General features: G+C 31.0%; 1 protein-coding gene across 1 annotated transcript in view; it reads right to left on the bottom strand.

Annotated features, from left to right (window-relative positions):
• Positions 1–1826: 1826 nt before the first annotated feature.
• Positions 1827–18538, bottom strand: part of LOC144371438 (uncharacterized) — a 395907-nt gene continuing 379195 nt past the window's right edge. The window contains exon 5 of the mRNA XM_078033754.1: positions 1827–2790. Coding sequence (XP_077889880.1) covers positions 1827–2790 — 964 coding nt within the window. The remainder of the gene's footprint in view (positions 2791–18538) is intronic.

Here is an 18538-nt window from a genome sequence, read left to right on the forward strand (position 1 = left end):
TCGACATCCACTTCTCTAATTCCTGCCCTGAAATAACACTACCTATAGAATAACAAGAATGTCAGAATTTACTAATGTACATGAAAACACTGATCATTGACCTCATTCATAGAAAAATGAAAAGTCTCCAATGAGGATGAAGTCTGGAAGGCCATTATGCACACAAGAAAGATAAAGTTCTTCTCTCCTGTAAGAGCTACCTTTAAGTTTGTGGAAATTCAGTCTATTAAAATAGCTAGGAAATGTTAAAATGTTAAAAAGTTAAAATTTTAAAATTTATAATTCAAGATATGAAAATCTGGGGCTAATTTTCCTATATCTATATCCTTCTTATAACTCTTAATTTCACCATAAATACAAACAGAAAAAAATAATGATCTGACTTAAGCAAATTGTATTCCACACTAAGTTTATTTAAAATGTTTAAACATATTAACAGATGCTAGAGTATTATTTACTCAACAGTATGTTTTACTGTAACATAGAACATTTAGTCAAGTGGGACACTATTATATCTGTCATTTAACAACAGGATGCAATACATGAGTGTTAACATATAAACAAATATTCAGTTATAAAGACATATTGCATACATAAGGTAAATATAGGTTAAAAAAATGCACTGTAAACCTGGCATGATGGTCTATGCTTGTAATTCAAGCAAATTTGGAAGCTGAGTAGTTTCAGAAGTTTAAATTCAGCCTCAGCAACCTAGTGTGGTTTCAAGCAACTTAGCAATACAGTCTCAACATTTGAAAAAGTGGAGAGAGGGCTTAAGAATGTGCCTCAGTGTATAAAAATACCTAAACTTAAACTGAAATACAACAAAAAATTAAAGTTTAAAATATTACACTTCAGTGTTAAACATCAAAAATAGATTTCATATAATTCTTTTCTCAGTATTCAAAAGTGAAAATAATAGTTTTAGATTTAGAAAACACAATTATATTCTTTCAAAGATGATGTTTCTTCACTATGCATGTATGATAATTATTACTGATATTTCTAAAAAATAACTTGATAATGCTTAATAAATTTAAGCAAAAGCAAAAGACAACTACTTTTTTTTCTAAACTTAAATGAGTTCTGTATTTTACTGATCCTCATATACATCAAGGTGTAGTATATAGATAATAACTTTACTATACTCTCACATTTATTATAAATGTTACATTGTTATATAAGATATATATTTTGGACAAAATCTGTTAAATTTTCACTACTAGTATGAGTTTTCAGATGTTCAATGAATTTAAAATTGAAATACATTTTGGATATATTATTTAACTTTTTAGGGTTTCTGGGCACAATGAATTTTCCAAAATAAGCAGTGTTTAAGAAACATGTAGCTACATTTTTTTTTCATTTGTATTTTTTCTAACCAGTATGTATCCACAGGATCTGAGTATTGGTGAATAAATTTTGGAGGCATTGACACATTGTCAACTTTCACATTTCAAAACATTCTCTAAGCTATGGTTATTGTGGTGAGGATTAAATGTTGTCCCTTTCTTAGAGTAATGGTCTCATTTGTATAGTTTCTCTCCAATGTGTTCTCTCTGATGTCCAGTAATATATGATATATAATTTAAAATTTTTCTACATTCTCTACATTTATATGTCTTTTTTCCAGAATAAGTAGCCTTGTGGTAAAAATAATTGATTTCTTATTAAAAGCTTTGCTGCATTTTTTTTTCAATTTGTAAAGGTTCTTTTCTGTATAAATTCTGTTGTTAGCCCCACATTCTTTACATTTGTAGGACTTCTCTCCAGTGAGTTCTCCTGTGATGAATAAGGTGTATTTTTTGACCAAAAGCTTTGCCACATTATTTACATTTGTAGGGCTTCTCTCCAGTGTGAGTTCTTCTGTGGTAAATAAGTGTTGATTTTTGACCAAAAGCTTTGCCACATTCTGTACATTTGTAGGGCTTCTCTCCAGTGTGAGTTATCCTGTGGTAAATAAGGGTTGATTTTTGACCAAAAGCTTTGCCACAATCTTTACATTTGTAGGGCTTCTCTCCAGTGTGAGTTCTTCTGTGGCAAATAAGGTGTGATATTTGACCAAAAGCTTTGCCACAATCTTTACATTTGTAGGGCTTCTCTCCAGTGTGAGTTCTCCTGTGGCAAATAAGTTCTGATTTTTGACCAAAAGCTCTTCCACATTCTTTACATTTGTAGGGCTTCTCTCCAGTGTGAGTTCTGCTGTGGCAAATAAGGCTTGATTTTTGACCAAAAGCTTTGCCACATTTTGTACATTCATATGGCTTCTCTCCAGTGTGAGTTCTCCTGTGGCAAATAAGGTGTGATTTTCGACCAAAAGCTTTGCCACAATCTTTACATTTGTAGGACTTCTCTCCAGTGTGAGTTGTTCTGTGGCAAATAAGGTGTGATATTTGACCAAAAGCTTTGCCACAATCTTTACATTTGTAGGGCTTCTCTCCAGTGTGAGTTCTGCTGTGGTAAATAATGCTTGATTTTTGACCAAAAGCTTTTCCACATTCTTTACATTTGTAGGGCTTCTCTCCAGTGTGAGTTCTTCTGTGGCAAATAAGGCTTGATTTTTGACCAAAAGCTTTTCCACATTCTTTACATTTGTAGGGCTTCTCTCCAGTGTGAGTTCCTCTGTGGCAAATAAGGCTTGATTTTTGACCAAAAGCTTTGCCACATTCTGTACATTCGTACGGCTTCTCTCCAGTGTGAGTTCTTCTGTGGCAAATGAGGTGTGATTTTCGACCAAAAGCTTTGCCACATTCTGTACATTTGTAGGGCTTCTCTCCAGTGTGAGTTTTTCTGTTGCAAATAAGGTCTGATTTCTGATGGAAAGCTTTGCAACATTCTGTACATTTGTGGGGCTTCTCTTCAGTTTGAGTTCTCATGTGGCAAATAAGGTGTGATTTTTGACCAGAAGCTTTGGCACATACTTTACATTTGTAGGGCTTTTCTCCATTGTGGTTTCCTCTCTGGTAAATAAGACTTTTTTTTCTACTAAAAGCTTTGCCACATTCTTTATAAGTGTAGGGCCTCTCTCCAGTATAAATTCTCTGGTGGAGAACAAAGCCTGATTTTTTATATGATTTCTGGTATTCCCTCTCACTTGGAGTTTTCAAAATTTTCTTTTGTGGTAAATATTCAAGATTACAACTTATACATTTTACACTTATCACTTCATGAAATATATGTTTTAGGCCCTTTTCTGGTAAATATACTTGGGTATGATTAGGAGACATGGCTGAAATAGACAAAAATAAAAACAATACCTATTATACTGGGATAAACTTATTTTGCATATGTAACATGAAATTATGGTAAAGTAATTACATCAGGAGTGTAGCATATTAGTAATTCCAAAGTCACCATAAATCCAAATTATATATTAGTTGAATAAAAAATGTACAGACAAAATTATGCTGAGAATATTGCCAAAATTATTGTAGAGACCACAGTATCCAAGAGGAGTACATCATTAAGAAGAGTAATATAATAAAGTGTAGAAAATTATTATTAACAGCCTTTTTTTCCTTCATAAGATAGTATTGTGTATTTAGGAAATATTTACCAGCTACCTTCACTGTCAGTAGAACAAGAGAAATGTAAAACATATACAAACATTTCTGGCTTTTTTAAAGAATGTCCAAAAAATATTTTTTTGTCTACCATGACACAGAGACATGAAAATAACTAGTAGGTTTTGAGTGATAATACCATAAATACTCAACAAGGTTAAAGAGGCAATGGACTGTTAAAAAGAAATATGAACAAAAAATTCACTAAGAAATATACACATATATGTCTATAAAATTTATCATAAAAACATTTTTTGAAGACTATAAAAACCTTGCATAGCCTATGTCCATAATATTTGGATGAATTCAGCACATGACAGTCAAGTATATTAAATTGATTTTTATAATTTTACATTCATGTGATATGAGAATTTCCTTTATTGACAAATACATCTTTGTTTATCTATAAATATATCATGGTATTTTATACTATATACACAAGTAAAAATGAATAAATAGAATGAATTAACACAAGAATTATTTCATATAATTATCAATTTTGTTCTTACAGGTATTATATTCTTTCTACTAGTATTTATGAAGAACATAATACACTCACTATGTGGTATTATTATGCTCAATAAATAAAAATATGGAGACTTTCACTATAATATCAACTCTATACAAAACACAGTACCTGGTGAGCAAAATTTTGCTCACTAAATTTCTGAGTTTCACATGTGAATCAAATGCTCCTAAAACTTAATATCTGCCTGCCACCTTTCACTTAATTCAAAGCCATGCATATATTTTTTATAACACTTTAAGAGACAAAATATTTTATAACTAAATAATAATGGTAGATATGTACATATTTTTACACATTTGACATTGATGGGCACACACATTTAGACCCTAGCTTTAATATTGAGATAAATGTTTGCACTAAACACAAAAGCAGAGGTATGTCTTCAATTTTCTGATTTAATTGTTCATGGATACATATTTAGTACTGGCAATTCTGGATCTTTAGGTCATCCAACTTTTAATGTTTCATGTGTAATGCTTGAGATTACTCAAAAAATTCTATATCACAAATTACAACACAAGTCTTTTTTAAAATTGTTTGAGCCATGTCGTTTCGAAATTTCTGTGACTTCTCTCAAATGAAGTACTTTTGCACGGCCTCCCAATTAGCAAATATTACAAGGATAAGGTTTTTATGCTTTTTTCCCCAAAAATGGACCATATAATCTACTGATGGCTCCTTTAATGAACAAATAAAAATCAGTACAGGAAATATAAACAAAGAGAAGCATGGCTAAATCCAAGTGACGAAAAAGAAAAAAAAAACATTAAGAATTTAACATAAGGAGATTGACAGTTATGAATTACTCAAAGAACACTAAATAACTATTTAAAAAAGTTTAGGGAGTGAAATTGAAAAATATTAACATCAATGAGCACAATGTTTATGTGAATAATTCTTTAGGAAAAAATGAGAGAGGCATTACTAGTGTGCAAATTTGAAATTTTACCAATATAGGAGAGGCTTAACAAGCAGTACCAAGTTTAAGAAAAGTCTAAGCAACTTGTACAATACTGTAAAAATTAAAAATCTATACGATATATAAAGAGAAGTGTTATATATGTATATATACTGTGTTTTGTGTAGGGTTAATATTATAGTCAAAGACTCCATATATTTTTTCACATTTTCTATATATATTGGAAGTGTGAAAAGAATACAAGCATACCACAATAAAAAAACAATGATCCAGAAATTAAATCACTAATCAAAATAAAAAAATATATATATAAAAATCACAAAATAAAATTATAATGATTCATTCACTTCAAAATATTTATTATTACTAATGCATTATTTTAAAACACAAAACAAAAGAAAAAATGCTAACAGAATCGAATCTAAAAAATGAAAATGTCAAGTCAGTTCCAGCAGAGAGCATGGAAAGAAACTAAGCATAATCTGCTCCTAGAGGCCCTATTTGTTTAGAGATGGATAATGCTCCTGCCTTTTCATCTTATCCTTTTGTACAATTTTTAATCAATGAGATATAGTTTTAAATCATGAAATTTCTCATAATTCTTTTGGACAAGCTTTTGTTGAGTGAGCAAATTGTATCCTAATATGTTTCTTTTAAAACAGAAACAAACAAACATCTAGCCTCTCTTATATTTATATACTTTAAATATTTTTTTATTTACAGGCAATGTGTTCATAAAGTTAATACACAAAATTGGTCATCTGCATTGAATAGACATTTTATTCTCTACCAGCCATTACTAAAAAAAATATGTAATATATGAGGTTCCATCTGACCAGCATGACAAGATCCTATGCCTTTGATAATGTGGGAAAAAGCATAGACTGCTACTCTTATGCCAACATGTCCTTTTTGGACTCTACCTTCATGCATGAAAAATAGCAACTATAAATGTACATCAGAAACTTCACAAGCTGATTTCTAAGTTTTATTTAACCCTGGAAGATAAGAGTTCATCCAAACAAGAGAATAATCATTCTTCTCAAAAGAGGAGAATCATTAAAATAGGACCCCAAGATACATGAATTCTAGTTAATTCTAGTTACTTAGCGGGGGAATATAAAACCATTAACAGCCTCAGCTCAACAGGTGTTGGCTAAAATGGGGTTATAATGTACTCTAGATAACTTTGTTACTGCTTTGATTGATAAACTCACACAAAACTTTGTAAATGCTTTGGTTTTAATAACAATTTTGGTCTGTTTCTGTACACCATCTCTGGGAAAATCAGTACTGTCAGATCCTGGACTTTTAGAACCCATTACAATATCTTGACTCACTTGCATAAAATTGTTATATACCTGCAAAAATGTCTCATTGTTGTCTTAGCAGAATAATGTGTCCTTACCATCCACATAGTATTTAATAGGTCACCATCCTGTGCAATTTATACATATAAGATCTATTCCTCTTGATAAAAACAGTGATGAGTCAGTGAAGCTTCTCTTTAAGGCAGAATGTAATAGGTCGATATTCTCCTTAGTGGGTTTACCTGAACTAGCTCTACAAGATTATAAAACTTCTATGAAACTCACCTATGCTATCATGAACAGTATTATTCATGCCTCCATGGATGTAAATATGCTTAATGAAGAACAAAAACAACATTGTCAACTCATACTTGACAATCATGCTAAAATTGATTGTCTGTAATTGTTACATCATAAAGGATATCAGAACTTTAATAACATGTGTTCCTTCAGTTTAAGTTATAATAGTAATTTTATTTCAAAAGACTTAGATTACCTTAAAGATATCATTCATAAGGTTGAACAAGATGATGGATTTTGAACTTGTTTAATTGGTTAACTTCATGTTTACTCAATTTCATGTGGGTCAAAAATATTTATAGGTGGGTGTTTACTGATGTTGGAACTTCCTGTTGTCTATGTCTGCCCTATTTTTTGCCCCCACCAGCATTACGGAGATAAGTAATATTATTTATTCAAAAGGCCTTTAAAAAGAGGGGAGATATTAGGTATTCTGACCTTGGAATAGACAGGAAAGTGTTGGAGTGATTGTATCTGGCACCCTGAGTCCCAAAATTGTAATGCCCAATAGTTTCTCCCTGAAGCTATTAAGACAACTCCATAGGTGCACTATCTAGTCTCTGTGGTAATGTCCTTAGGAAGAAGGGGCTCTATATTTGTATTAACTGTTCCTAATCTTGGATAGCTAGCACTTGGGCTTAAAGAAAAACTGGGTTAGAATGTATTCATGGTATCAGAAGTTATGTAACTTTGGATTATTATATGTGCAACTGTTAAGAGGGGTGGCCAGTAATTTTCTTCTTTTTTCCTTTTCACTGTGTGTGTGTGTCTCTCTCTTCTCTTTGCTTCTTTAAAAGTTTCCTTACAAGAAGATTTGAAACAGATCATGCTGGCCCTCAAAACAAAAGGTAGGTTTTGATGGCTAATTTGAATAAACTGGGACATCATTAAAGAAGAAAACAGAGAACAGCAAGGAATTTGAAAATGTGATAAATGTAGGGCAGTATGTGTTCAATGATTAAAATCAAAATAAATAAACCTAAGCTTCTGAAAATTTCTTCTGCTGGATAACTACTCTTTCAACATTTTTTAGTTTGGTTTTCTCCTTGACATTTAAATGACTCAACTGTGTCCCCTTCTATGTGTAGTCTACAATAGTTTACATCACTAAATTATACTAGGTAATATTTATCTAAAGTGAAGAATATCTGTACTAAAAATGCCCTTATGCCCTTTTTCATTGAAACACAAATCTGAAACTCATTCTTATAGAGAAGTTCCCAGAAGATACTCTGCAACAGAAGTAAATTAAATAATAATTAGTAGTTAATAATTTTAAAGGGAAATTAAACTTACCTAGAAAGGCAAAGTTTCTATAATTCTCTAGCATCACATCTCTATATAAATTTTTCTGAGCAGGCTGAAGGCATTCCCACTCCTCTTCAGTAAAATCAATGGCTATATCCATAAATGTTAACAGTTCCTAAAATAAGAGTAGGTAAATAAATAACACATTGACCACATGAACATTTGCACAGTCTGTAATGTAATTAAAGTTGAAATAAGAGTTAGTAGACTATCATGTAGGTAGTGTACTTCTGCAGAAAAAGTGATTGAAGTTCAAAAAAGTATACATACACCACATTTATGAAACACAATATAAAACTCAGGCATTATCCCAAAAATATTTTTTTTCATTTTTTATGTCTTAATCTAAATTATACATATTTTTCAGATGAGAAAATCATGGTAATTTAGAACGGGAACCCTCAAATTTTAATTGTACAACCACTAATCAGAGATTTACTAATGTGTAGAATCTTATTTGTTATTTCTCTAATAGATCTAGCTATTCTGAATGTGTAGTGAGATCTCTAGTAACTCCAACATCAATGGTATAAGAGAAATTTTGAAATGCAACAAGGTAGACAAACCACTTAATGGAAATATTTAATAGTTTATTTAAGTTCAAACATTTTATGTTTTTTATGTGTGTTATTAATATAAAAAATAGCAACAACATTCCTGTTTGAATTATCCTTTCTACATTTTGTATTAACATACAAAATTATATATATGTATATACAAACTTTGATCGATGTTTATATTGTATGATATTTATAATAGAATATACGTATAGCTCTTAAAACAAATATAATTTGTTTTTTTAATTTGTTCTTTCTAATTCTACCTGACAGTAAAATAGATTTTTATGATATTATGAAAGCATGGGATATATCTTATCCTAATTAAAATCCTGTTCTTGTTGGTGGTTACAATGGTAGGATTCACTTACAAATATATATATATTATATTTTTATCCTTTTCCCTTTTATCTATTTATTTATTCATTTATTTATTTTTTGTTTACGATTGTGCAATCTACTGATCTTCTTTTCTTACCCTTCCCAACTTTATGAGCTTCAGATTTCACATATCAGCATAAACTTTCAACTTTTGGTCTTAAAGAAATGGTTTGTTTTACTTAACATAAAATCTCCAGATTCATTCATTTCCTAGCAAATATCATAAAGTCATTCTTACTTATGGCCAATTCATAGTTTATTGTGTACATAAGCAACAGTTTTTTGTCCTGTCATCATTGAATGGACCCATTTCATCATTGAATGGTTGGTTTTATAGCTTAGCTATTGTGAATTGTGCTGCTATAAACATAAATGTGGCTATGTCAATGTAGTATGCTGATTTTATGTCTTTTGTGCATATACCATGCAGTCAAAAAACTGGGTAAAATTGAGGTTCCATTTCTTTAACAATATTCATACAGGTTATTATGTTTCACTTAGACCTCTATACAGCTGGAAGAAGTGGAATTAATCTATACCTGAGGTAAAAATAAAACATACACAAAAAAATTATAAGCCATAAAATGACTAGAATTTATTATCAAATCATTCATCCCAATAAAAAGCTAATTATTTTAATATTTATTTTTTAGTTATCGGTGGACACAACATCTTTGTTTGTATGTGGTGCTAAGGATTGAACCCAGGCCACACGCATGCCAGGCAAGTGAGCTACTGCTTCAGCCACATGCCCAGCCCCTAAAAAGTAAAATTTAAAAACTAAAAGTAAAGAAAGTCTAAGAAAAAGAGAAAAAATAGAAGCTATTAAAGATAAACATAACACAGAGTTAGCAGTATCAATGCCAGTGCTTCTAAAAAGCAAATGAGCCCAGTCTAGTGATGGACAACTGTAGTTCCAGTGACTAAGGAGGATAAGAAAAATGGATCATAAATTCTAAGACAATATTATATATAATATTGTCTTATATATATTGTATTGAGCAACTTAGTGAGGCACTTAGCAATTCAGCAATACTCTGTCTCTAAATAAAATATAAAAAAAGGACTGAGAATGTGGCCTTATTGTTAAGCACCCCTGGGTTCAATCTTCAATACAAATTTTTTAAAAAGCAGATACAATTTAAAAAGCACTAGCAAATTTGAAATTTAAAAAAATAAAAAAAATATCAATTATACAGTATGTACTTGCAAATATAGGCATATATAATGATTTCTCACTTGATGGAAATATACTCTGGAAAATTTATCCTAAAAATCTTCTGCAATTTTCCAATTCTCTGAGTGCAATGACTGAATCTAGATGGTATACACTAGTACATGACTAAGATATTTGCTAGATCCATGGTTGTACATAAAGTCAACTGCTGACCAAAATACCATGATGCCACATGATTGATGTTATGAAGTAAAATCAATCAGGGTAAACCTCATAATTATATAAATGGTGGAACTACAGAAAACACTGACAACAAAACTCTTAAAATATGCTAGGATATTGGGAAAAGAGTGTGATAATAAAATGCTATTTTATCCCTTCACTCATAAAACATAACAACATATTTTGAGACATTAAATGCAGAATATAAGTTATTAATAAATAATACTGAAATATATAAGAAAGTACAAAGCTCAAAAGTTTATATAAAAAAGATAGGGTTCTCATGGTGGTGCACACATGAAATATCTACTATTCTGGAGTCTAAGGCATGAAGTTCAAAATTTAAGGCCAACTGAAGTAATTGAGAAAACCCCATCTGGAAATAAAATTTAAAACAGAGCTAAGAATATGCTCAACATTAAGACACTTTGGTTGAATTCCTAATATCATAAAAGAAAAAAATAGGTTTTTTTTTGTTTTCAAAATTATATAATATAATAGATTTAAACTTATGAATTACAAAATATTAACTCAAAAAATGTATTCAAATGAAAGCTGCAAAACTGACAAGGGGAAAAAAATCCTAATTTCCTCACATATAATCAAATGCTTATAAGAAGAACAAATACAACAAATTGCAAAAGAAAAACAAAAAATTATTGAAGAGTCACATTAAAAAGGATATATCTAAGTGTTCAATAATCATAAAAACTCAAAATCTTTAGAAATTAGATAACATTGAATAAAATCACATCATATAGATGAATTAAATAGTATTGATGAATATGTGGAATAAATGCATTCACAAAAAAGGAAAATAATAATTTAAGCTTTTATTATCTATTTGTAGAAACTGTTTTGTAAATCATATGTATATGATACACCCACACAGTATTCATAGACTAAAATTACAGCAACTGTACATGAGAGAGAATACAGCCACATTCTTCCAGAGTTGAAACCAAAGGGCATGGCTAAAGAGGAAGAAATAATAATTAAATTTTGTAAAATGTAAATTCTAGGAGCTAGACTATTTGTTGATGTATTATATCCAGTCTGACAAATACAATAAAATACCAAATATATTTTATGCTGATGTCACATGAATGTTGCATTTCATATGAAAGTATGTTTACAAAAGAATATACAGTATTTGAGAAAATAAAAATAAAGAAAAGAACATAAAAGACTCAAATATTCAACATATTTACAAAGGATAAAACTATTACACAAATGATCACTTTTCTCAAGGTACCCTTTAACAAAAACTGGTCATAATTTTACCATTCTTTACTTTTTGTTAAAAAATAAATCAAAGCAACAACTTCTAAAATTTTCTTGGAAAGTTGAATGTATATAAAATTAGACAAGAACTCTCTCATATATAAGAGCAAATGTACTAGTGATCATTACCTGACACTAATGCATGTTAAAATATTACAACAGTGTAGTAATTTTAAGATAAAGAAATCACAATACAGAAAACTACTTAGGGCAATTCATATGTATGCAAATATCTTTGTACTGATAATTATTATAAGTGTATAAATCAAAACATATCAATAAAATATTTAATGTTAGTGAATGCTATAATCCAACCTCAAGGTAGATGTTAGAATAAAAGGCATAGATTACAAAAGCGACTTGTATGCAGATGTGTGTGACACTGAAATTATACACAAGCATCCACCAAACAGCAGATATAAAGAGAGATAATTTTAAAAACTAAAATAAAAATAAATAAAAGCAGAATATAAGCCTCCCTCCATTTATGGATACACCAAATAAATACATACTCCTGTTCTGAGTCCATCGAAAAACTGTAAAGGAATTAGAGGCACACAAATTGCAAAACTGGAAAAAAAATATTGAGCAAGACATAAGTAGAGGGGCTATGGATGTGGCTTAAGCGGTAGCAAGCTCGCCTGGCATGCATGCAGCCCGGGTTCGATCCTCAGCACCACATACAAACAAAGATGTTGTGTCTGCTGAAAACTAAAAAAAATAAATATTAAAAACTCTCTCTCTTTAAAAAAAAAAAGACATAAGTAAAATGCACTTGAAGATTTTCCTAATTTGAGCAATATGCAAAATTACTGGAACAAAATGCTCAAAACCAGTGTTAATATAAATAAAGGAAGATTGATTTGGTTTTGAAATATATTATTTAACTCTAAATTGGCTGTAGTTTAAATGCTAATTTATCTGTACACACAGAGGAAGGAATAAGTATACATGAGTATTTACTCCAGGAAGGAAAAAAAATAAGTGGTTTTCTATGGAAAACCAAGATTATTCTAATGGAATAATTGACTTTATTCCATTAGACAAGAGTGAAAGAGGTGTTAAATCTTAAGGGAACCCCTTAATCCCTTAGAGGGATTTGCCACCATTTTCTAAAAATGCAAATAGCTGTTGCTGACAGTTGAACTTTTATCTAGACAGTACCAAAATATTAACAGAGAAATACAGACCACCACTGAAAGCCAAAGTGGCAGTTTAGCACTTCTTAAGCTCTATCACCCAGCTCACTTTACTAATAACATCAGACCTAATCCATTCTTTCTGTAAGTAATTTGTCCCAATATTAACTTTTTCCATTCAATAGACTACATCTGAAACCTCAAAGCATTGAAAGCACTGGTAACTGTGCAGGTGCAAATCTCCATAGAACAAAAAGAAGTGTTTTCACATTGGTGTGCAAACATTGTAATGGGCTAAAATCTCGAATATTAGTGAAGAAAAATGGTTACAATCACAGATGCCTCTTTATTTCTAAAATAGGTGCATATCAAATTTTTTCCAGTGAGCATAAGGCACCCTCCAACTATAAGATCTTCTGCATGAACACAGCTGTTAGAATGGCTACTCTCAAAAAGTGGAATAGTAAGTAGTACTGCAATTATATGAATATGGAAGAAAGAAACACTGTGCTAGACTATAAAATTAGTGAAGACATTTTTAATAAAATGGAAGTTGAGAGTTCTATAAGTTATTTCTTTGAGAAACTAAGGTCTCTAGATTTATACTGCTCTTGAACAAGAAAATCCCCAAGTACTTGTCTGGACTTATGAGAGGCATTAGATGTGCCAGCTGTGGCATCCTCATATTACATAGTTCTGAAACACAGTTCCAGGAAAATACCAGAGTATGGAATGAAAATGCTCTCATACACATTTCACAAATGAGCATAAAGACACTCTGACAGGTTGTCTGCCTCTAGAGACACAAAGGAAGAATAGAAACACATGATTTTTCTAAGATCAAGTGATTATTCTTTACTTTTCAATTATGTAAAATGCTTATAAACAACAACAACAAAAATTTTTGCTTTTTATTTTTTTCTACGGTACTGGGGATTTGAAAGAGCAGCATGTTAATTCTGGGCTACATACCCAGCCATGTTTTAAAATCATGAGACAGGTTTTTCTAATTGTCTAATTAGTCTACCTAAGTTCCTGATGTTTACCTTGAAATTGCAATCTTACTGACTTAGCCCACTTGAGTCTCTGGAATTAACATGCATGTGTAATTGCACCCAGAGAGAAAAAAAATACTTTAAAGTCTCATCCAGTTTTTGGTATACCATGTTCATTTCAAATATAATATGGGTAAAATGACTGATAATACTGCAAAAATGTAACTGATAATACTGGAAAAGGGGGAAGTTGTCATTGAACAGAAAGCTAAAATTTTATATATAAATGCAACTCACAATACAATGGTATAAATTTAAAATCACATTCAACAACTGTCTGAAGATTTAAAAAAAAGTTTAAAAGTACCAGGAATGTAGCAAAGTGGTACAGTACCTCTGACTAAATCCACAATACCACAATCTACAAAAATAAGGAGAATGAATTAAGGAGAAAAAAACACATGGATTTGTAATTATGAGGATCTCCTCACTCCAGAATCCACAACACAATCTGAGAAGATTCGGATATATTGCCGCAAATGTTCTCACATAGAATTTAAGATAGGGGCTGAAGATATTCTATAGGATACTATAGGACTTCCAGTGTCTACTGTTAATATTGATCCGGTTGACTGGCCAGTGAAAATTCATGGCTGACCTTTCTCAAAAGAAGACACAGAAATGCAGAAACCAAAGATTACACCAGGGATTCTAGCAAACCATTGCCAGTTCCCACCATAGTCAGTGCAGCCAGTTTCAACCAGACTCACCATCCAGTCTCAGGATTTCACTGCACACTCATCATTTACTCTCTTTTTAGGAACCACATGTCCTCTCTATAAATCACAAAGTACCTATACAGGAGAAAAAAAATCAGGTTCACTGAACATAAGTGATGAAGCCTAGAAGTGGATACCCACTCTGGCAGACTTGACACCAGATGGTCAAAACTTGCTTCTCTTTACTGAATGTGTGTAGACTGGACAATGTTTATATAAGGGGTCCTGATTGGACATAACTTATGTCTTCATATGCTCAATCTGAACCTAGTGAGTTTTTTGAGAGTCAGGAGATAAACTCAAATCCAGAAATAAATAATGTCACTGTTGTAGGGTCTTGTCTGTATACTTATTTATTTATTTATTTATTTATTTATTTATTTATTTATTTATTTATTTTGAGGATCTGGGAATTGAAATCCAGCTCCTCAGGCGGCATCAAATTTATGGCAACGTATCCGTGGAGAAGTAAAATCCAGCCAACCCAGAAAAGCATTTACATTTAAACTTGCATATGAGGCCTTTTGAATGTGTAGATTATGTATGTAAATATATTATTTATGTATGAAACTAATACAGTGATAATCATGTAAAATTTCAGTTAACTTCTCTTGTATGAAAATAGATTGAACATTAAAATTATATGATGTGGAAAGATAATTATTTTTTTAGAATTCATATAAAAATAGTAAAATTGAATTTTATAGTATAACCCATAATTTCCACAATGTGAAAATTACCATTATGTATTTAAAATATTACTAATAAAGTATATGTATTTTTGGAACAGAACCCTCAAAACTATGTCAGGAGTTTAGAAAATCTCAGTTCACAGAACCGTATTTGCGAGTTATGCTTATCCTCAGTTCAAGAAGATGAAGGACATGATCACTTCTTTTTATTCTACAGGTGAATGATACATTTACTTTTTAACCAATATTTCTCCTGAGATATAAAAAACTAGAGAGAAACTGCCCTGAGTCAGGGCAACGAGATTTCACCAGAAAGTGTATGGTGTGTGTATGTTTGATATATATATATTTCCCCAGATCCAAAGATTTTAGACTATTATTTAAATTGACTAATTGAATATTCTTATTTTTATGACATGATCTTAGACCCAATGGCCTGTCTATAACATTTTCTTTTTATTTATAGGATGAAATCCCCTTAAGAAAGTGAGCTTGAAATGAAGATGAATTGTGTTGCTATCATGATGTCATACACATGTAATCCCAGGTAGAGGATTTAAAATGTTGCTTCTTTAAGAATACTACTAAAGCACAAGAAATAGAAACAAGAGTCACTAGGTGGGATGAATTCAAACTGAAAAGATTCTTCTCAGCAAAAAAAAAAAAAAAAAAAGGTGAGGCGAAAAGTGATACCAAAGATAGGGGCAGATTTTTACCACATGCACATCAAGTAGAAACCTAATTTCCAGGATATATAAATAACTTAAAAAACTTAATACCAAAAAACAAATTTTCCAATCATTAAATGAAATAGACTAAGGAACTGAAGAGACACACTTTTTAGAAGATAAACAATCAATAAATCAATAAAAAAGTTCAACATCTCTAGCAATTAAAGAATTGCAAATCAAAACTACTCCAAAATTTAATCTTACTCCGATCAGAATGGCAGTTATTAAAAATACAAGCAAAAATATGTGTTGGTGAGGATGTGAGAAAAAAGCCCCACTGTAAAAATGTTGGTAGGACCCTAAATTTGTGACACCAATCTGGAAAAAAATAAGGAGATTTCTTAGAAAACTTGGAAAAAAATTGAAATTTACCCAGCTAACCAACTCCTCAGTTTAGACAAACCAGAGCTAAAAACCAAATAATACAGAGGCATATCCACATCAATGTCCATAGCAAAACAATTCACAATAGATAAACTATAGAACCAATCTATAAGTTCTTCAATAGATGAATGAACAAAGAAAATATGGTCTATTTACACAGTGGAATAATACTGAGCATTAATAGAGAATAAAATTATGGAATTGGGAAGAAAATGGATGGAGTTGGAGAATATCATGTTAAGGCAAGTAAGCCAATCCTCCTAAACCAAAGACCTAAGGTTTTCTCTGCTAAGTGGATGCTGACCCACAACCACAATGAGGGAAGTGGGAGGTAGCATGGAAGAAATGAAGAAACTTTGAATAAGACAAAGGGGAGGGAGGGGATGGTACAGATGGCGAAATGAGATGAAAATCTTGTTGTACCCAAAGTAGAGTTACATGGATTTTGTAACTATACTTTCTGTACAACAAGAGAAATAAAAGTTTGTGCTCCATTTGTGTACTATGAAGTGAAATGTATTCTGCTCTATTAGAAAGTTAGAAGAAATTAATAAATTAATTGATTTCTAAAAATTCAGGAAAGAGACTTGCATTTCCCTAGATCTATATGAGGATATATATATATATATATATATATATATATATATATATATATATATATATAACATATTTAGTGTATTTAATTTATGAACAAATTTTTTTCATATTTCTATAATTTTTTTTAAAGAAATGACAACAGAAGCATTACAATTCTTATTTCTTGTATAGAACACAATTTTTCATATCTCTGGTTGTATATAAAGTATGGTGATACAAATTTGTGTCTTTGTACATGCACTTTTGATTATGGTCTCTATCACCTTCCACCATTCTTGCATCCCGTGTCCCCTTTCTTTTCCTCCCACCCCTCTTTTTTATTGAGAATCTATCTATTTCTCTCATGCTCCCCCTCCCTACCCATTGTGAGTCAGCCTCCTTATATTTGGCATTTTTCTTTGAATTGGCTAACATCACTTAGCATTATCTTCTTCAATGCTATCCATTTACCTGCAAATGCCAGACATGATTATATACCTAGAAGACTCAAATATCTCCACCAGAAAAATTCTAGATCTCGTAAATAAATTTAGCAAAGTAGCAGGATATAAAATCAACATCCATAAATCAAAGGCATTTCAGTATATCAGTGAAAATCTTCTGAGAAAGAAATGAAGAAAACTACCTCATTTACAATAACTTCAAAAAAATACTTGGGAATCAACTTAATGAAAGAGGTGAAGGGTCTATACAAGAAGAACTACAGAAACCTAATGAAGAAAAATCAAAAAAGACCTTAAAAAAATGGAAAGATCTACTTTGCTCATCAATAGGTACAATTAATATTATCAAAATGACAGTACTACCAAAGCACTATGCAGATTTACTGCAATTCTGATCAAAATCCTAATGGCATTCCTCATACAAATAAAAAAAGCAACAATGAAATTTATGTGGAAAAATAAAAGATTCCAAGAATAGCTAAAGTAAACCTTAGCAGACAGAGTAAAGCAGGTGGCATCACTATACCAGACCTTAAACCACACAACAAAGCAATGGTAACAAAAATAGCATTGCATTTGAAAAAAAAACTGCAGATGAATGTTACAGAATAGAGGTCACAGAGACTAACCCACAAAATTATGATTATTATATATTAGACAAAGGTGTCAAAACATGCACTGGAGAAAAGATAGCCTCTTCAACAAACCACCATCTCTCACCATGCACAAAACTCAACTCCAAGTGTGTCAAGAACATAGGAATTAACCCAGATACTCTGTGTCTAATGGAATAAAATACAGGCTCTATTCTTCATCATGTGTGATTAGGCCCCAATTTCTTTAATAAGACACTGATAGCACAAGAATTAAAACAAATTATCAATAAATGGGATAGAATCATACAAAAAATTTATTCTCAGCAAAGGAAACAATCTGTGAGGTGAAGACAAAGCCTGTATTTTAGGAGGAATAATTTACCCCTCACATATCAGACAGAGCACTAATCTCTAGGGTACATAAAGAACTCAAAAAACTAAGCAAATAATACTAATAGTGATGATGATGATGATGATGATGATGATGATGATGATAACCCAATCAAGAAATGGGCCAAGGATCTGAACAGAGTTTTTAGAAGAGAATATACAATTAATCAACATTTTTTTAATATATATGATTGGTTATGGCTCTCCCTTTTCAGTACCAAGAACACTTCTGGTTCAGTTTC

This window comes from Ictidomys tridecemlineatus, chromosome 16, assembly GCF_052094955.1.
Source record: "Ictidomys tridecemlineatus isolate mIctTri1 chromosome 16, mIctTri1.hap1, whole genome shotgun sequence".
Lineage (NCBI taxonomy): Eukaryota > Metazoa > Chordata > Mammalia > Rodentia > Sciuridae > Ictidomys > Ictidomys tridecemlineatus.